At 55.6% G+C, this 20077-nt stretch overlaps 2 protein-coding genes across 2 annotated transcripts; both read left to right on the top strand.

Annotated features, from left to right (window-relative positions):
• Positions 1–789: 789 nt before the first annotated feature.
• PGLYRP2 (peptidoglycan recognition protein 2) lies at positions 790–5358 on the top strand. The gene is made up of 5 exons (XM_030880299.2): positions 790–871; positions 1991–3073; positions 3393–3603; positions 4211–4508; positions 5299–5358. Exons 1-5 carry the CDS (start codon positions 808–810, stop codon positions 5356–5358), a joined length of 1716 nt encoding a protein of 571 aa, XP_030736159.2. The 5' UTR covers positions 790–807.
• A 2203-nt stretch (positions 5359–7561) lies between these two features.
• On the top strand, positions 7562–19064 carry RASAL3 (RAS protein activator like 3). Its single transcript, XM_030880298.2, has 18 exons — positions 7562–7633; positions 7763–8097; positions 10546–10676; positions 10841–10919; positions 11022–11083; positions 11448–11518; positions 12070–12196; positions 12282–12380; positions 12838–13380; positions 13713–13857; positions 14111–14255; positions 15126–15362; positions 15450–15651; positions 15759–15877; positions 16802–17192; positions 17477–17634; positions 18158–18221; positions 18327–19064. The coding sequence occupies exons 2-18, from the start codon at positions 7776–7778 to the stop codon at positions 18468–18470; spliced, it is 3039 nt and encodes a 1012-aa protein (XP_030736158.1). The 5' UTR covers positions 7562–7633; positions 7763–7775; the 3' UTR covers positions 18471–19064.
• Positions 19065–20077: the final 1013 nt, after the last annotated feature.

Raw genomic sequence — 20077 nt, 5'->3', positions numbered from 1 at the left:
CCCGATGCTGGATAAAGAGGAGGAGGGCTCTCTTCAGCAGGACTTGGCCACAGGCACCAGAGGAAGAGGGAGGACCCCTCACTGCCAACCCAGGTGAGCCCAGAAGTCCGCTCCGGGGACAAAGCCAGGGTCCCAAACACCCCAGCCCAATTCCTGCTCTCAGCTACCTCTGGTAGCTTGGGATCCGGAGCTGGAATGAGATGAGAGATGACATCTTCGGGTCTCCCTACGCTACTTCAACAAAAACAATCCTCGGCCCCTGCACTCATCCTCTGCCTGAGGCTAAAGTGCTGGCATCAAAGAAAGCAGAGGCAGCACCGAGTTCAGGCCTCTCCTTCTCTCCTCACCCTCATCGCAGCCAGTCTTACCAGTCGGGCGGCACCTGAGAGTCCCCTCTGGTGGCCAGAAGCAGCTACAGAACGATCACCATAGGAAGGGTGGATTGCTGCATTAGCCTCAGTTTACCTCTCCTGGGGAATGGGCAGAGTTTGCTGGAATCTGAACTACCTAGTTTCCAGGCCACTCCTGCAATGCGCTTGGCTTACTGACCATTGACCTCACCCTGGGAGGAACAGGATAGGATGGGGGAAGCCCCTGAGACCCAGATGACGTTGAACCAGGGCACTCTGTACCCACGCCACCACTGCCTCCCGCCCACAGCTCTGCAAGTGGCAGCCGTGTCATTCACCGCTGGACTTTGACAGTAGCCAAAGGCACTCTCAGTTCTCCATGCTTGTCTCCTTCCAGCTCTGCCAAAGTCTCCACTGAGGTAAACTGGATACTTCCCCTGGAAACTGGAAGCCCACAATGGTGGTCCAGGCTATCCTATGGATCCTGTACGGATTGCTGCTGCAGCCGGAGCCAGGCACAGGTAGGTCAAAAGGAAGAGGCCTGAGGCCAGGACTCTTATTTCAGCAGAAGTATACTGCTGCCCCTCTGTGTCCAGCCCTGTACAGGGTGAGGCTAGATCCAGGAGGCCCCAGTCTCAAGGAACCTCCAGTCTGGGAACACAGATGCTCCCAGCCCCCTAGGATCAGGGCAAGGGCTGGGGGAAGAAACTGGGGCCAAAAGAGCAAAAATCAGGAAGGCTTCCTGCAGGAGGGGACATAGATCTAGGACAGGAAGAAGAATTTTACTTGGTGGTGAAGCAGGAAAGGACATTTTAGGCAGAAAGAAGAACAAAGCTAGAGAGGAATCACTGAGTGAACTGTCTGGAGAAGAACCTGAATTCCAGCAGTCAGCAGAGTGTAAGGATTAAGACTTCCTATGTTCAAATCCTGCCTCTGCCACTTCCTAGCTATGTGATCTTAGGTAGATAATTTAACCTCTCCACGTTCATAGGGTCCTTGTGAAGATTAACTGGGTTGTTATATAAGTCACCTAGAATGGTGCCTGGCACATAGTAAAGGTTTAATTATTCAACAACCCACCCCAGCTCTGAGTCCCAGACTTCTAAGTTCCAAGTTCAGCCATAGACATTTCTCCCACAAGGCACAGGCCCACCCTCCCCTGGACATCGTTTGAGACATCGTTTCCCTCTAAAATTCCCCAAACTCCAATCCATCATGAAAAACGGTCCATCTTTCCCTCAAAATATCTGGAGACTCTGCCCACTCTTGTCCATCACAGCGTCACCATCCTGGCTTCAGCCACCTTCATTGCTTACCTCCAAACTCTCTCCCCTTCTCTACTCTGGTCCCCCCAAAATCTATTCTCCACACAGCACTCAAAGGAGCAATCAGAATTCCAACCTGGCCATGTATCTCCCCTGCTCATGACCCTGCCATGGCTCCCCAGTGCTCGCTGATAGTCTAAGCTCCTTAACTTGTTGTCTGTGCCTCAGTTTCCTCACCTACACAAGGACAATGTCAGACATCATAAGATTGTCCAACGAAGGCAGGGGGCATTGAGAAGATGTAGAAACGGCAGGGGGAGGCTCAGTAACAGGTGGTGCTGGGCTGCTGGGCTAATACCATCCCTCCTCCTTCAGCGACCCTGCCCCTGCTCATGGACTCTGTCATCCAGGCACTGGCTGAGCTCGAGCAGAAGGCACCAGCCACCGAGGCTGGCCACACTGCCTCTTCATGGCTGCTGTCAGCCCACGACTCTTGTGCCCACAACCCTCTCCAACACTTCTTGCTGGAGGAGCAGAGTCTCAAGACCACCATGCTGGATCCTCCTTCACTGAGCCCAGAGCTTCAAGGCCTGACCATGGAGGTGGCGAGACATGGTGTGTGGGACGGGAAGGAATGCGGGGTGGTGCTGGCACCCGATGGCTCAACCGTGGCTGTGGAGCCTCTTCTGGCAGGGCTGGAGGCAGGGCTGCAGGGGAACAGGGTCGTAAACCTGCCCTTAGACAGCACGGGCACCCCTCCGGACGCTGGCGTCACCTTTCCTGACTTTGGAGCCACGGTTCCTGATGTAAGAGCCACCTCCCCAGGACTCAGGGATACCTCTTCAGATGTCACCTGGGCAGATGTCGGAGCTGTGTCTCCAAACGTTAGAGCCACAGATCTAGATGTCCAAGTCACCTCTCCAGATGTCCAAGCCTCCTCAGCAGATACCAAAGCCAAGTTCCCAACCACTGTGGACAGCCTCCTAGTGGTCACCCTGGCCAGAGACCTGGGCCTGAACTTCCTCCAGGGCCCTCAGACCTGGAGCCATTCACTGGGAACTGAGGGTTGCTGGGACCAGCTCTCTCTTCCCCGGACCTTCACGCTCCTGGACCCTGAAGCATCAACCCTCACCACGGCCTTCCTCAATGGTGCCCTGGATGGGGCCCTCCTTGGAGACTACCTGAGCCGGTCCCCTGAGCCCCGGCCACCCCTCAGCCACCTGCTGAGCCAGTACTACGGAGCCGGGGTAGCAGGAGACCCAGGATTTCGCAGCAACTTCCGACGGCAGAACGGAGCTGCTCTGACTCCAACTCCCATTCTGACCCAGCAGGTATGGGGGGCCCTCATCCTGCTGCAGAGGCTGGAGCCAGCACACCCTCAACTTCAGGGTATGAGCCAAGAACAGCTGGCACAGGTGGCCACCCATGCTACCAAGGAGTTCACTGAGGCCTTCCTAGGTGAGAAGGGCCCCCACCCCCTGTAATGCTCCTTCTCATATATACAGACATTCTCAGTGCCCCACAGGTCAGGAGGATCTAGGACTGGGGGATTCCAGAGGGGGAAATAAGGGCTTTGGCTGGGAGGCCAACAGGACTAGGATGCTGTTAGATTTAGTTAAGTTAGATCCCAATGGGGGCCAGTGTGGTGTGAGACTGAACTGTCCCCAAATCTGGGAAGAGACTGAAGGGATGATCCTTATATGCGCTCTTAGTGTGGGAGGAGGCGGCAGGCAGAGAAACGCTTGCTTACTCCCGTGCTGGACTCTCTTCCTCTCAGGGTGTCCAGCCATCCACCCACGTTGCCGCTGGGTCGCGGCCCCGTACCAGGGCCGCCCGAAGCCACTGCAGCTGCCGCTCGGGTTCTTGTATGTACACCACACATACGTGCCCGCGTCACCCTGCACGGACTTTGAGCGCTGCGCCGCCGACATGCGCTCTATGCAGCGCTTCCACCAGTATACTCGCGGCTGGGACGACATAGGCTACAGGTGGGCGGCAACCTGCAAGTCGCTGGCAGGGCGGACCAAGTGGTGGTGCAGTGTAGAGCCTGGGGGCGCAGAGCCTGACTGAGGGGGGCGGGGTTTGGACTTGAGCCAAGCTGGCAAGGAGTTTAGGGTGGGTGGAGCCAGTGTGGAGAGGGGAGCGGCCTAGACTAGGATCCGGGCCTTAACATGGAGCAGAAATAGCTTAACAGTGGATTCCTGAGTTTGGGGTGGGAACTAGGAAAGGAGTCCGGACTTGGGAGAGGAGCAGGACCTGTGGTAGCGGCTGAGTCTGGGACGGGGCAGTGATGGGATATGACCTAAGACAGAAAAGGGCTCTGAATTGGGCAGGAGTTGGACTTGAGACAATGGGGAGGGAGCTGGGTAGAAAGAGATGAGGCCAATGTTGGGGGTAGATCCAGAGAAACGGGACGGTTTCTGGGGTGGCATTAGGTCGGGGAGTGGGACACGGCTGGACGGGGTAGCGTCAGCGCGACCGGGCGGGACTTGGGGTGGCGGCGGCCCTTGGCACAGGTGCGGAAACTGGGGTAGAGGGCCAGATGAGAGACGGGGCCTCACGCCAAGTGGTGCATGCTTCCTTCTCTCCTCGCAGTTTCGTGGTGGGCTCAGACGGCTACGTGTACGAGGGCCGCGGCTGGCACTGGGTGGGTGCGCACACACTCGGCCACAACTCCCGCGGCTTCGGCGTGGCCTTGATAGGCAACTACACTGCGGAGCGGCCCGCAGAGGCCGCGCTGCGCGCGGTGCGCGACGAGCTCCCGCGCTGCGCTGTGCGCGCTGGCTTCCTGCGGCCAGACTACGCGCTGCTCGGCCACCGCCAGCTCGTGCGCACTGACTGCCCGGGCGACGGGCTCTTCAACCAGCTGCGCACCTGGCCGCACTTCGACAAGGTGAGTCCCCGACGCCTGCACTACCTCGGCCTGAGGCCCATCTGTCCACACAAGCTCAGCACGGCCCCTGATCCCTGCCTGCTTGCCTAACCTCAGCAGGCCCCTCACTCCTTCCTGTAACCCTGTGCCCACACAGCCTCAGTCAGGACCCTGAACCCCCTTGCAGCTCGTCTGTTCAGGCAATCTAGACTCAGACTCCAGTCATTCTGCTTGCAATATAGCCTACCCACTCTGCCACTCTGTCTGCACAACCTCATCCCAGCCACCCAAACTTGCCCTCATCCTTGCCCCTTACCCAAAGCCCCGCCCCCACCCATCCACACAACACTGACCCAGACTGTGACCCTCTACAGAAAACCCTTTTACCTACACAGCTTCTGTCCAGCCCCTAACCTAGTATTGCAATCCTCTGCTCAGACAATCTCAGAGTCTCAGAGAGACAATCCTCTCCTGAGGATGCTTGCTAGCCCCAGCCTTCCTGACCCTTGACGACAACTCTTACGCTGGAGCAATCCAGGCCCAGTCAGCACAACCTCAGCCTGATGACTGCACCCCAACCTCTGATCATGATCACAAAAACACCTCTATAACATCCCTGTGCTATCTAGCTGTACCTTCAAGCTACCACTCCGTTTCATTTCGCTGGCCTGCCGTTGGCATTGTACCTGCCCCCTCACTTTGGGCCCCTGTCCTCTTACCATCTAGGGTGCCACCATGAGGAAGGCAGACCCAGCCCCATGACCCCTCACCCACCCCACCGCCAAACCTCACACTCCCTTGTCTTTTTTAGAACGTGAAACCAAGAACTGCCAGGAGGGCCTCTAGGAGATCCAGGAGGGCCTCTAGGTGATCCAGTAGGAGGCCACCTCCAACGATCCTGCTAGCCACAGACCTCCAATAAAGAGACCATGGGAAGAAAGCCTGTGTCCATGCATCATCTGCGTTTGCACATTCTGTCTTAGTTTAGGGTTGCCCAGAAGCAGACCCTGGGACAAGAATCCTTGTCGATAAGTAGTCGTCTGAGCAGTGATCCCAGGACATGTCAGCTGGGGAATAAGGAAGCGACACAGGGAAGGGAAGGCAGCTGGGAAAGGGTGCTTTATCAGGCATGTGGGTATGGGAGGCACGTGGAGCTCAATCCCACCAGGGACCTTTGGGGGAAAGTGTAGGTCACACACCGCAGAGTCATCCCACTCAAAGGGCAAGGCAGCTGGAGTACTGATCCTCCAACTTCCATAGTCATTGGCTGAGGGCTGCTCCCAGGGCAGTGTTAATGTGTTGGCACTTTGGGACTGCTTGTTGCACGGGCAGTGTGGACTCCACCTGTCAGAGAAAGTCCTCCAGCAAAAATGCAGGGAGTTGGGAGTGGGGCCCGTATGCAGTGAAGTGGTACAGGCTCAGAGATATGGTGGAACACAGGGAGACTCTACCTGTATGTGCAGTGAGTGGACTGAGTGTGGTAAGAATGAGGTGGGCATAGCTAAGGTATGTGCACCCGCAAGAACATGTCCAGCACCAGGAAAAGGATTTTTGACCCTCGCTGGAGACCCTCTTCCTCAGGACAGGTTATAGAATGTTCAAGGCCCAGTGCGAAATGAAAAATGCAGGCCCTGTCCAAAAAGTTAAATCAAGCGCAATGCAGAGCCCTTCTGAGCCCGGTGACTGCACAGGTCACATGCTCGTGAAGGCAGTCCTACCCATCCCACCCTGTGAATTCCGGTCACGCTTGCCTTTGCACAAGCCGTTCCTTCTACCTGGCGTGTTCTTCCCATGACCAGCTCCTCCTCATGCTCAGCCCTCCTGGATTTTTCCAGCTCAAAGTGCATCACTTCTGCTCAGCCTCTACTCTGTCTATTTGCTTCCAAGTCTTCACCAGCTAGAAATGTCCTGCATTCATGTTCAAGATTTGTCTCTCTTGCTGTACTGTGAGCTCCAGGAAGGCAGGAACCAAGTTTATTTTGTTCCTTGTAGCTTTTCCAGTACCCAGCACATAGTAGGCATTCAGGAAACATTTGCTGAATAAACAAAGTGTCCCATTATAAACCTTCTGAAACTGATGTTATCATCTTGTACAAATCAGGAAACCAAGGCTCTGAGAGAGGAAATGACTTGCCTGAGGTCACACAGTGAGAGAAGGACCAGCTGGCACTCAAACCCACTCTGGGGCCAGTGGGCCAGAATTCTACTGACTCTCAAGTTATCTCACTTATTACTCAGAACAGCATGTGGCCACCTCTTTTTTCAAGTAAATACTTATTGTGGTATCATAGAGATATAAGAAAGGGCACCAAACTGTGTGGTTAATGAATTTTCACAACAGAACATACCCATGTCATCAACACCCAGCTCAAGAAATACAACAGGTTAAATTTATATTATGTGAATTTCACCTCAATTTAAAAAAAAAAAACCCACCATGATCAGCTACCAGAAGCCTCCGTTGTGCTTCCCCACCTCCCCAGTCTCTGGCCCTTCCAAAGGAAACCAATATCCTGAATTGTTAAACAGAGTTTTGCCTGCTTTGGAACTTCATATAAATGGAAGCACACAGTGTTTACTCTTCATTGTTTGGGTTTTTTTGCTCAACATTGTGATTCATCTGAGTTCGATCCTTCTTATTGATACATAATATCCCACTGTGTAAAGAGACCACAATTTATTCATTCTACAGTAGATGCACACTTGGGTTGTTTTCCGTTTGGCGCTATCATGAATAGCGCTGGTGGGCATGTCTGTTGGGTGTATACCTAGCAGTGGAACTGCTGGGTCAGAGGAGAAGGGTGTGGTCAATGTTCATAGGTCACAACAGTTTTCCAACTTGGATGAATCAGTCTACACTCTGACCAGCAGTGGATGAGAGTTCCAGCATTTAGTCAGCATGGGCCCATTTTGCAGAGGAGGTCACTGAGGCTCAGAGAGGGGCATGTGCTGCCTCCTGGTCAGTGAGAGATTCTGAGTCCTGCTCTGTCACCTCCTCTCCTCTTGCATCCTGCCCTCACTGTGCCCTCCCAGCTTGGCTGTGGGGTGGGGTGGGACAGACAGGGTCACGTGGAGTTGCGTTCAGCGGGAGGAAGCCAGGCAGGGTGCAGACGGCTGCTGATTCTGGGGCTGGTCAGGAAATCAAGGTAAGAGAGGGAGTGCATATGGCCCCCAAGGGGGTTCTCTGGGGGCAGAGCTGAGAGTAGGGAGGGGGCCAAGATGAAGACAACATGTGGGCAGACACTGGGCAGAATTGTCACCCTATCATCCCCCAGGAGAATCTCTGCCATGGACCCACCTTCGCCGAGCCTGGCCTCCCAAACCCAGCCAGCAGCCCCATCGCCGCTAACCTCCTACCACTGGCACTCAGGAGGTTGTGGGGAGAAGGGGGCTGGAGGGTTCCGCTGGGGCCGCCTTGCAGGATGGGGGAGGGCGCTGAGCCACCAGGAGCCCACAGTCAGCAGCCAGCCGGCCCCTCGCTCGCTGTTTCGTCGTGTCCTCTCTGCGCCCCACAAGGAGTCGCGCTCGAGCCGCCTCCGAATATCCAAGACCCTCTGGGGAAGGCATAAGAGCCCACCGCTGGAGTCAGAACCAGAGCCAGAGACCTCAGGTACATGGCTCCCCCACCCAGGCTGGGAGGCCCAGATGCTTGGGTTTTGTCTGCCTCCGGAGCATCAGCCTTACAGACACAGGAAGTTGTGGGGAGTGCAAAAGCCCGACAGGAAGTGGCTGGGGCCCGGCTGGCTGCCCTCTTCTCTCTCTCCCCCTTACCCAGGGCCTGGGCATGGTGGGAGTGGCTAGGGACCTGTGAGCTGGGGGTCCAGCCCTGGGAAGGGACAGGGAATAGACTGATGGTAGCACGGTCCAGATGCCAAATGGCTCTTGGCCCCAGTAGGTCTCTCCTCACATTCAATGGCCCAGGCTTATTCTCTCCTGCCTGGATACCCATCTCTGCTGCCTCCTGCTCTCCTGCCCTCCAGCCTCCATGTCTTAGTTTCTTCACTTCCTTGAGCCTCAGCTTCCCCATAAGTTAAATGGGAATCATGATTCCTACCTTGAAGGATATATTATTTCATTCGTTCATTCATTCATTCAAACAGAGGTCTGTGAGCATTTACTACGTTCTAGGCCTGCCCTGATTTAGACCCTGAGGACACAGCAGTGAACAAAACGGACGAAACTGCCTGCCCTGTGGAGCTCATAGTGTAGTGGGTGTGACAGACAGCAAACAAACAAGAAAATGACAGATGGGGCTAAGTGTCACACAGAGGGATCTAGAACAAACAAGAAAATGACAGATGGGGCTAAGTGTCACACAGAGGGATCTAGAAGAGTAAAGGATATCATGAGGACTGGAGCTCATGAATGTAACGCTGGTCTAGGACTCAGCACATTTTATGTGATCCGTTAGCAAGTGGGAGTCATCATTTATTCCCCTGGTGGTAAAACAATGGGACAGACAGGTAATCTGGGCGGCCTGATCCAGCCCTCCTCTCCCGGAAGCTCATCTGCTTCTCATCATTCATATTCCCACTTTGCAGAGGCATCCCTTCAGCCCCCTCCACGGTGTCAGGATCCAGTGAGAGCTCTCTAACAAGCAGACCTGCTCCTCCCCTACTCAAACACCTCCATGGCTCCTCATACCTCCAGGATAAAACCCCAGCTCTTCTAACTGACACCCAAAGCCCCACACTAATCTCTTCCTGAACCTTCCCCTCCAGCCTCCAAGCCCTCCAAGCCCTTCTCACCCTTCCCTTTATTTCCCTGGGCCAGGCCATGTGCCACCTCCCAGGCTTTGCTCAAGCCATTCATGCCACGATCTCCTCCATCTTTGTCAAAACCCAATCTGTTATTCAGGACCCATTGCAGGGGACTTCCCTGGTGGTCCAGTGGTTAAGACTCCATGCTTCCACTGCGGGGGGCTCAGGTTCTATCCCTAGTTGGGGAACTAAGATCCCACATGCCACGCAGCATGGCCAAAAAATTAGAGAAAAAAAAAAAAAGACCCATTGTAAACTTACTCTCTCTGGGAGGCCTTCCTACTGCACTTCTCCCAACCCTGCCCTTCTTCTGTTCCTTTCTCAGACTTTGAACACTTTTCCCTTTAGACTTGTTATTTATGTAAGGAACCAAGGCTGCTGTCCTGTTTTTTAACCTCTTGGACCTGCCCACTGTCTTGCTTAAGAGAAGAATGCTTGTATGTACACGACCCTTGAGTATGGGCTCTGTTAGTGCCAGCCAGGCCCTGGAACAAAGGCTTAGTTTCCTTGAAGGAAACTATGAAAAGGAAAGAAGGAAAATTAGCAAGTAACGTTATTTCCATTTTCAGTGCATTGCTCGCAGTGAGATCAGACCACCACAAGGCTGAACCCTCTCGGAAGATCTGTTGCGACCTTTATCTTTGTTCTTTATTTATCATGCATTTAAAATGAGATGCAGAAGCATTTAACATACTATGTAAATATGGACCTCTTAAAATTAAAATTTCATTGGAAATGCTTTCAGTTCAGCAACATCTTAGCTATTTGTTAGTTCTTTTGTGTTGTCTTATCAAAGTTTAATGGATACAGTTCCATAGTTGTTGATGTGTTTGTGTGTATGTTCGATTTGTGTAAAGATGGTACTAAGTCAATTAAAAAAGAGAGAGAGAGAAGAATGCTTGTATCCGAAGCCCAGCTCAGTGACTCACAAGCTGTGTGACCCTGGGCAAGTCACTCAATTTCTATGTGTTTTCAGTTTCCTCCTTGGTAAAATGGGTGTTATAATAGCCCATCGAATGGCTTTTGGAGGATTAAATGAGAGGTGTGTGAAGCAGTAAACACAGTACGCGGGGCACATAGTCGGTGGGGCTGTGTCCACCACCCATCACCACCCATGGTTAGTGGGGACAAGGCCCGGAGAGGGGTGGAGGCTTGTCCAACACCTGACATGGCTGCTGGGTGGGTTGGGAAGAGGGGGCACTTAGGAGGGAACCCTTGATGAGCCTTGGGGAGTGGAGAGGTTGTTCTGAGGGAGAAGAAAGGACTCCCACGTCCCCAGCACCTCCTCCTCTACCCAGAGCCTGAGCCGGAGCTGGAGCCCCCTGCCCCACAGATCCCAGAGGCCCCCCCACCCGACGTGCCCATCTGGAACATCGGGGCCTTCACCCTATTTGATGGGAGGCTGGTGCTGCTTGGGGGTGAGGAGGAGGTAAGAGGGGACACCTGGGCAAGGGGAGGAAAGGAGAGGAAGGAAGAGAGACAGAACAGTGGTAACGGCGGGGGATGAGGGGGCATAACAGAAAGGCGTCTGCCTCTCCCTCTGTCTGTCTGCCTGCCTCTCCTTTCTGACCACCCACCCTTTTGGGGGGACAGCGTCCTTGCAGGCCCCGGGTGGGGAGTGCTAGTTCCGAGGGCAGCATCCAGGTGGCCTTGGGGAACCTCAGGGATCCAGGTAAGCTTGAGAGATGGGGGCTGGGGATTGGGGAGCCTCTCAAGGTGGGGCAGAATCCACGATGATCCCACCCCCCAACCTTCCACCCCTGACCACCCACAGATCGGATCTCTGGAAAGACCGAGCCAGAGGCCGCTGGCCCCAACGAGGTCCACAACATTCGGGTAAGTGGGGGGGTGGAGGGGAGAGCAAAGACTTTCCGACCTTCAGAGGTGAAAGGGGGACTCTTCCTGGGTGATCTTAGGCAGGTCACTGACCCTCTCAGGATCATAGTGTCCATATCTGTCAAATGGAGCCAGAAAGAGAAGCTCCTGCTTGGGGCTGTTTATGAAAAGTCCATAGAGAATGTAGGAAAGCATGTGATTGGTGCTTTAGAAATGGGAGCTGTTGATTGCCTTTAATATTCCTGCTAATATAGCCTGAGGTTGTGATCCCTCGAGACCAACAGATCTTCCAGGACACCCTGGGGGGAAGGGAGCTGAGGAGGGAACACAGGGTTCTGCCCAGCTGACATCCCCCTCCCCACAGGGGCTGCTCAAGCGGCTGAAAGAGAAGAAAAAGGCCAAATCGGAGCTAGGAGCCAATGCTTCCCAGGATGGGTAAGGGTCTCTGAGGAGCTGGAGGGGCTGGGAGTCAACATTGCCCCTTCCCCTCCTCCTGCCTATAATTCTGACTTTCACCAAATATCCCCTGTGGCCCTCTGTGTCCTGCCCCACGTTGGGCAATGCTGGGGCCACTGAAAGACCCTTAGCATTGAGCCAGCCCTCTGTTGAATGGTGGGGGCAGAGTCTGACACAATAACTCTAAAACTGCAGCTGAGTCAACACCTTGGTCTGGGAGTGTGTCAGGGAAGGGACACTTGAGCTGAGATCTGAAGGATAGATGGAAGTTAACTAGGCTGAAAGGGTCAGGAAAAGCATTCCAGGCAGAGGGAACAGCAAGTGCAAAGGTCAAGAGGACAGATGAAGTGACAAAAACAAGGCCAGTGTGACTGGAGTTCAGACAGCGAATTAAGTGTCAAAAGGAGGATTCAAGTCCAATTTAGGTTCAAGTCCCTCCTGGCTTCCACCCTTCAGGCTGTAAGGGGTAGTTGGGGTGGAGGAGGGGTAGTGGGTAGGAATGACAGCTTGTTCATGTGCGCCTTCACCAGACCCCCCAGTGCTCTGGGCTCTCGGGAATCGCTGGCCAAGCTTTCGGAACTGGACCTGGGCGCCGAGCGGGACGTGCGGGTCTGGCCACTGCACCCCAGCCTCCTGGAGGAGCCCCACTGCTTCCAGGTACGTGCAGGCAACTCTCCGCCTCGCCTGACCCTTTGGCTCCACCCTTGGTCTCAACCGCACGCTGGATGCCCCTCCTCAACAGGTAACGTGGGCGGGCGGGAGCCGCTGCTTCTCCTGTCGCTCGGCTGCTGAGAGAGACCGCTGGATAGAGGACATTCGTCGCCACTTCCAGCCTAGTCAGGTCGGTAGTGCGCAAGGTCGGACCTGGAGACCCCTCCCACAGCCCGGGCCTCCCCCCTTCCACCCACCCCAAATCCCACTCGCCCCAAAACCTTGCCCCTTGGACACACCTGCCCCCCTACACTTTTGCAGCCACTCCGAGATCCTCCCCGCCACTTGCATCTATTACCAGCCCCTTGCACAGCTCGGATTGTATTCAATCCGAGCCCTATTTGCACCCCAGGCAGTCTCCAAGTCCCCACCCCGCGGCTACTCCTCCATGCCCTAGAGCCCTGATCTCTCCGGGAGAGCCCAGAAAAGCTAGAGGGTTTCCGCATAGCCATCTTGGGCACCCCCGTGGCCTCACTGTCCTCCCCCAGGGGCCCAGCGACCCCCTGGGAGCACGGGCCCCGTTCTTCACCTCTGGTGCCCGATGTGGAGCACAGACGCCACGCCCCCGCCCCTACTCCGGTCCGCAGGACAACATTGAGCGGGAAGAGACGTGGCTGAGCGTGTGGGTGCACGAAGTGAAGGGGCTGCCCCGGGCGGCTGCGGGGGCGCCGGGAGTCCGCGCGGAGCTGTGGCTGGACGGCGCACTGCTGGCTCGCACAACTCCGAGGGCTGGCCCGGGCCAGCTCTTCTGGGCGGAACGCTTCCACTTTGAGGCGCTGCCGCCCGCGCGTCGCCTGTCGTTGCGGCTACGCGGAGCGGGCCCGGGGGACGCGGTGCTGGGCCGCGTGGCCTTGGCGCTGGAAGAGTTATGTGTCTCCCGCGCGCCCGCCGCGGGCCTGGAGCGCTGGTTCCCGCTTCTCGGGGCGCCAGCGGGCGCGGCGCTGCGGGCACGAATCCGGGCGCGGCGCCTGCGCGTGCTGCCCTCTGAACGCTACAAGGAGCTGGCTGAGTTCCTCACTTTCCACTACGCGCGCCTCTGCGGGGCGCTCGAGCTCGCGCTGTCCGCTCAGGCCAAAGAAGAGCTGGCGGCTGCCATGGTGCGCGTGCTGCGGGCCACCGGCCGGGCTCAGGTGCGGCGCTGCGACGGGACGAACCCGGGTGGCCAGGGGCTGACCGATCGCGCGCTCCAGGGGGGAGTTGGTGGGGACAATACCAGAGTGGCACTTTCGAGGGGCTGGGCAGCTTGAGGGGCGGGGTCTGAGCTGAGCCTCTGCACTGCGAGGCCCAAGTTTGCGCTTGGAGGGGTGGAGGTTCCGGCCTGTTAAGAGCCCCAGCAGCGAGGGCTGGGCCTGGGCAGCGGCTATGAGGAGTGGGCCTGTGCCCCAGGGGTGAGGGACCCGCCAAGGGCAGGGATTCCCCCTGACTCAGTCCGCCCAACGCATCGTAACCCCACTATGCCCAGGCACTGGTGACAGACTTGGGCACCGCGGAGCTGGCACGCAGTGGAGGCCGTGAGGCTCTTCTGTTCCGGGAAAACACACTGGCCACCAAGGCCATCGATGAGTACATGAAGCTGGTAGCACAGGATTACCTCCAAAAGACACTGGGTAAGCAGAGTGGGGCAGGGGTCAGAGGCCTAGCTGAGCCGACTAGGACACCCCAGGGGAGATCTGAGAATCCTTGAGTAACTTGGATTCTGGTAGTGGGTGGTGCCCTGGGGATGCTCAGATCCTAGAAGGAATCAGGGGTTCCCCAAGATTTTAGGTGCCTCCAGAGTAATTTGGAGATAGAATTGGAGGCTGGGTGCTGTGGGTTGTGGTGGTCATGGGCTGGCCCCTCTCTGGCTGTGCTGGACTGCAGGACAGGTCGTGCGGCGTCTCTGTGCCTCCACTGAGGACTGTGAGGTGAACCCCAGCAAGTGCCCGGCCTCAGAGCTGCCCCAGCACCAGATCAGACTGCGAAACAGCTGCAAGGAGGTCTTTGAGAGCATCATCCACTCTTACGAGTGAGAATCAGGGCCCCAGAACCCGAGCCTAACCCTGCCTCTTAGCCACTGTGCTAACCCTGACTCCCAATTAGGGTTTCCAGATAAAATACAGGATGCCCAGTTAAATGTGATACCATATTTGGGACATGCTTACACTAAAAAAAGTGTTCATTTTTAAAATCTGAAATTCAGGTTTAACTGTTTATCCTAAAGTTTTATTTGCTAAATTTGGCAACCCATTCCCAATATCATGCTACCTAACCCCAAGTAACCTGGGACCAAATTCTTTGTCTTCTAAACTACAGGTGACCCCATACCCTAATTCCATGCCACCTGACCCCAATTAACATAGGATCTCACTCCTATGACCTCTGATTCCAGTAATGGCATACCCCCAATTCCATGATCCCTGACCTTAAGTAACACTGTGTCCCAAATCCCATATAACTGGGATTCCTAGGATTCTAATTCCTTGACCTCTGACCCTAGGTTAACCTGTATGCCTAATCCCATGCCATCTAGGATATCAATCTCATGATTTCTGAACCTAGGTGACCCTGTAACCCCAATCCCATCCTATTTCATATCATGTCTGGCACCCCAATTTCATGTCCAGTCATAGCTACATCCCAAGCTCATGGCCTCCATCCTCATGTGAACCTGTACCCCCAAATCTAAGATTACTGACTCCAGAAGTCACCACGATAACTACACCACAAACAAACCCTGACCCTAAATGGACCTATAACCCCAAGCATCATTATCCCCAATGTCTTCAATCCTGACCCAGAATGCCGGTGTCTCCTGACACCTGACCGTAGCACTTTGATCATCCATGAACTTTATGCCCATATCCTCCCACTCTGACCATTGTCTTTTCTGCCCCAGCTGGTTCCCAGCAGAGCTGGGCACTGTGTTCTCAGGCTGGCGAGAAGCATGCAAGGCACGTGGCTCTGAGGCACTGGGGTACCGACTAGTGTGTGCCTCTCTCTTCCTGCGGCTCCTGTGTCCTGCCATTCTTTCACCCAGCCTCTTTGGCCTAGCGCCAGAGCACCCGGCACCTGGCCCAGCCCGCACCCTCACGCTGATCGCCAAGGTCATCCAGAACCTCGCCAACCATGCTCCGTAAGTCCTGGGAGGCTGGGAGGCCATGCTGGGGCCGTGGGGGTAGCAGATGCCTGACCTGACCCACCCAGTTGGGCCTCGATCTAGGTTTGGTGAGAAGGAGGCCTACATGAGCTTCATGAATAGCTTCCTGGAGGATCATGGACCTGCCATGCAACGCTTCCTGGACCAGGTGGCCATGGTGGATGTGCACACAGCACCCAGTGGTTACCAGGGCAGCAGTGACCTGGCCCTCCAGCTGGCAGTCCTGCATGCCCAGCTTTGTACCATCTTTGCTGAACTTGACCAGGTGTGGCCTGAGCCCAAAGCCCAGAATATGAGGTAGGGAGGCAAGAGAGTAGGGAGCCTCTGGTCCTGGAGATCTTGCTCAGCATCCTCCCTGCATTGCTTTACCAGGCAACCCGTGACAGCCTGGAACCACTGCCCACCATCCTGAGTGCCATCGAGGAGGGCCGACCTGTACCTGTGTCTGTGCCAATGCGTCTTGCACCACCTCCGGCCCAGGTCCATTCCAGGTAACCTACCTGCCTCAAGTCTGATCCAGTTCTGATGGGTAGGAGCAGGGGAAGGGCCAAAGGCATCACAGGGTCAAACTGTGGTCAGAGATGAAGACAGGATCATGTCAGGGGTCAGAGACAACAGGGTCATGTTGGGGTCAGTGTCAGAAGCAGTGTAGGATGGAGGTCAGAGGCTGGAGACAGGATCATCTCAGGGGTCAGGGAGAGGCTCACAGTACAGTCAGAGGGCGGGCACAGGGTCAGATTGGAATCTGAGGTGGGGATTAAGCATTGCAGAGATCAGGGAGAGGTCACATCTGGGGTCAGAGAGAAAGTGACATTGTGGTCAGCAATGAGGGGCAGGTTTCAGTGAGAGGTTGTGGATAGGGTCAAATCAGGGGTCAGAGTGGGTCAGATGGATGTTGAGACACATCATCAGGGTCAGGGACAGGTTCATATTGCAAACAGGTCGGGCCCAGGGTCAGATGGGGTCAAGGGTTATGGGCAGAGTCATTTTGGAGGTCAGAAGTCAGGGACTATGTTCTTTCAGGAGGCTGAGACAGGGTGAGTTTAAGGTCAGAGGTTGGGAACAAGACGGAGTCAGATTGGGAAGGAAGAGGGTACAGTTGTGAGCAGAGGCCAAGCTCAGGCAAACTGGAAGCAGAGGTTACAGAGAGGCTCAAGCCAAGGGTAACACTGTGTCAGAGTTCAGGGACAAGGCTAGAAAGAAATCAGAGGTTAGATTGACGTTGTGTCAAAGGTCATAGAAGGGAGAGTATTGTCAGAAGTCCAGGACAGGATCAGAAGTCAAAATGTGATCCCTTCAGCAATAGGGTCACATAGAAGTAAAAGATCAGGGGCGGGGTTATTTCTGGTCAGAGGTAGAGATGCAGTCCGCTCAGGAACCGGTGGAGCGTCTGAGCTCCCCCATCCCACCCCCAGCATCTCTGCAGGAGAGAAGCCTGGCTTTCTGGCCCCCCGAGACCTCCCCAAGCATACCCCTCTCATCTCCAAGAGCCAGTCCCTGCGCAGCGTTCACGGCGCAGGTAGTTGGGCCCGGCCACGGCCGGACGAGGAGCAGCCCCCGCGGCTGCCTCGGCCGGTGCAGCGCACGCAGAGCGTCCCGGCTGGCCGCCCCGCTCGCCACCGCCCGTCTGCAGGGCCGCGGCCGCGACCCAAAGGCTCCCTACGCACGGGACCCGTGCCCCGCGGCCGGCCCTGGACCGGAACCTCAGCATCGCTGCCTCGGAAGCCGTCGGTTCCCTGGCAGCGCCAGCTGGACCAGCCACGGGACAGAGACCAAACGCTGGGCACCCACCGACCCATGGGCAAGGTGAGGTACAGCCCAGGTCCGCCCGCACACAGAGTGGGGAGACAGGATTGGAAAAAGACTGAAAGATGGGCAGGTCTCGGTTCAAATACCGAGCTTGCTGTGCTGTGTGACCCAGGCATAACCCAACCCTCTCTGAGCCTCAGTTTCCTCTTCTGTACAATTAGGGTATCGTTCCCCAATAGGCAGGGCGGTGAGGAGGCAGAGCACAGGGTACAGGGAGGTCAGGGTCCTTGGGGAGAAGGGGCGGGACGATGGCTCAGGTTACAGCTGCTCCCTCCCCACAGATGACGGAGCTGCAGTGCGAGGTGGCCGCCCTGCGCCAGGATCAGAAGGCGCTGTCCGGCCTCGTGGAGTCACTCGGCACCCACATCCGGGCCTTGAGCGAGCAGCAGGAGCAGCTTCGGAGCCAGCTTCAGAACCTGGCTACCAGGCTCCAAGAAGGGTAAGCCCCGCCCTTCCCACTAGCTCCGCCCCCAGGTGGGCTTTCTATTAAAGAGATCGGCTCAGGCCCCGCCTCCCAGTCAGTCCCTCCCAAATCATGCCTGTCACGGCCACGCCCCCTCTGCAAGACCCGCCCCAACACACCTAAGACCCGCCTCTTGAGCTCCACCAGCCCCAAGTCCCTGGGAGGGCCTCTCGTCCAGTCCCTCAGTCAGCTTCTCCCACACAGATTGGGACAGACCCACTATCTCTTAGTCTGGGCATTCCCTCATCCCTCTCATGACCCAGCTCAGGACTAGCCAAGACCCGCCTCCAACGGTTGGTTGGTTTGTCCTTTCATCCCATTACGGTCCAGGCTCTAATTCAGCAGCCCCTTCTTCAGACTGATCTAGGCCCCGCCCCCCAGCCTGGATAAACCCCGCCTCCATTCCAAGCTTCGCCCCCGAGCCCCTGACTCTCCTACCAAGAGCTGGAGGGATGTTCCTCAGCCTCTGACTCTTTCCCTTTGCCCCTGATCCCCACAGGACCGCGAAGTTGGATCCAGAGCGCGATCCTCCAACCAATGAGGACCACAGGCTGAAAAGTCTGGTGAGACCCCTGCCCGAGCCCTGGGGCCTATCTGGGCTGGGTAAGGGAACAAGAGTTGGGCGCAACCCTCCCCCGGCTCTGAGTCCACTGCCGCTGCCTCCCCAGGAGTGCCGCCTGGCCGAGATAGAGAGTACTCAGGCCCAGCTGAGGGAGACCATTCAGAGCCTGCAGCTTCTTCCCAGGACATCGGGGTCCCAGAGCCAGCCCCTGCCACTCAAAGCACCCTGCATCAACGGAGACACCACTTGAGCTGCCCACTCGGCCCTACGTGTTCTGGGAGCAGAGAGAAAGCGGTCTTAGGGGCCTTTCCAACCCCTGCCTCAAACCCACGTGGCCTGCAGTATGGAGTGGAGCTGTAGGTGCCAACCAGTCTGGCACTATCAGGTTGCCCAGTAAAATCTTGATTTCAGTAAAAAATTGATGGGGTTTTTTTGCGTCTAAGTGTTGCCAATCAGAAAGCAACCCCCCCCCATTCAGCTCTCCCAAACTCTCCCCTAACTGGAGGTCTCAGGGGAGGGGGGTGATATAGGGAGAGTCTCACCAGCTGTGTGACCTTAGGCCCTCACTCTCTCAGAGCCTTGATTTCCTCATTTGTAAAATGGATCTAAAGTCCCTTACACAGTAGAAGACCCATAGTTTAAAGTGTTCAGTAAAAGGTATTTGTCATTGTTAGGGGCAGCACTTGCTTCTCAGTGAAGCCCAGATCCCACCTCTACTAATTCCCAGATTCCAGACGAGAGCAAATCCCACACCAGCTCCCTCATGCAGTGAGGGCGTGGGTCTGGGAGGCAAATGAAGGAAGGGGTGGGTAGGTGTGGAGATGGTTAAGCTCTGCGAGTGGTCACTGGGAAAATGAGTGGACATTTGAATAATGGGTGGGTGGATGGGTGAGGGATAGGGTGGGTAGGACAAAAGGCAGATGAATAGGTTAGCATTTGCTGGATGTTTGCCCTGGTAGGTGATTAGTTGAGTACGTGGTTAGCTGGGATGGGTATGTCTGCCTAGAAAAGGTCTGGATGGTAATAGGAAATAAACATTTGAAATAATTAAGTGGTTATATGTATTGCATGTACACTTGTTGAGGTCTCCTGAGACTCTTGAGTTGAGCAGTGGGGAAACAATAATATACTAGATAGACAGACTCCTGTTCTCACGGAACTTACCCTCTACTGGAGAAGACAAACAAACATGCAATTGATGGTTGGGTGAATGGGTGACTGGGTGACTGGGTGAAAGGATTATGTGTAGAGATGGGTGGATGCTTGCTTGGTTGTTTGGATAAGTAGGTATTTACTTGGGTAGTGGATGGATGAGTATGTAGATGGGAGGTTAATGGTTGGTTTGAGTGGGTATTTGGATGGAGGGATGGTTGGATTGACAGGTGGTTGGAGGAGTGGGTGGATAGGTGGTTGGTTAGTTGACTGGTTGGGTAGATGAGTGGTTGATCCACTGAATGTGTGGATGAATGGGTGGGGAGATGGATGGGTGGTTGGACATGTGGATGGGTGGTGGGTGGGCGAAGCAGCAGTCCTATTATGTGCGCATTATAGGGTAGTCCTAGTGACTGTGAACCTGGGGGTTGGGTGGAGAAGGGGGTCTTACTCTGGGGACCTAGGGCAGCTCTAGGGGCATGGAGGTACTGAAGTTCACTGTGCATAATGAGGAAGTAGGGAATGAGCTTGTGGTTGGAACGTAGCTGATTGGGAGCAGGGGACTGAAGGCTAAGGATTCGCCATGTGGAGTCCTCAATAATGACCTATGAATGACCCACGGGGGAACTTCCCTGCCCCCTCCCCACTCTTCTGGTGCTATTAGCAGTCCTAGCATTGGAAGAACCAGTGGGGTGATGAAGTGCC

The sequence above is a fragment of the Globicephala melas genome, chromosome 3 (assembly GCF_963455315.2).
Source record: "Globicephala melas chromosome 3, mGloMel1.2, whole genome shotgun sequence".
Taxonomy (NCBI): domain Eukaryota; kingdom Metazoa; phylum Chordata; class Mammalia; order Artiodactyla; family Delphinidae; genus Globicephala; species Globicephala melas.
Note: the sequence above shows the minus strand (reverse complement) of the source record. Positions and strands in the feature narration are given on the sequence as shown.

What these genes read in the sequence shown, in the direction of transcription:
- PGLYRP2 (XM_030880299.2), top strand. Translation starts at nt 808, where the DNA reads ATGGTGGTCCAGGCTATCCTATGGATCCTGTACGGATTGCTGCTGCAG. An exon ending in GCAGCCGGAGCCAGGCACAG is followed by an intron (nt 872 to 1,990) that starts GTAGGTCAAAAG and finishes CTCCTCCTTCAG; the next exon opens with CGACCCTGCCCCTGCTCATG. An exon ending in CCTGGCCGCACTTCGACAAG is followed by an intron (nt 4,509 to 5,298) that starts GTGAGTCCCCGA and finishes TGTCTTTTTTAG; the next exon opens with AACGTGAAACCAAGAACTGC.
- RASAL3 (XM_030880298.2), top strand. Translation starts at nt 7,776, where the DNA reads ATGGACCCACCTTCGCCGAGCCTGGCCTCCCAAACCCAGCCAGCAGCC. An exon ending in AGGAGCCCCACTGCTTCCAG is followed by an intron (nt 12,197 to 12,281) that starts GTACGTGCAGGC and finishes CCTCCTCAACAG; the next exon opens with GTAACGTGGGCGGGCGGGAG. An exon ending in TCTTTGCTGAACTTGACCAG is followed by an intron (nt 15,652 to 15,758) that starts GTGTGGCCTGAG and finishes TTGCTTTACCAG; the next exon opens with GCAACCCGTGACAGCCTGGA.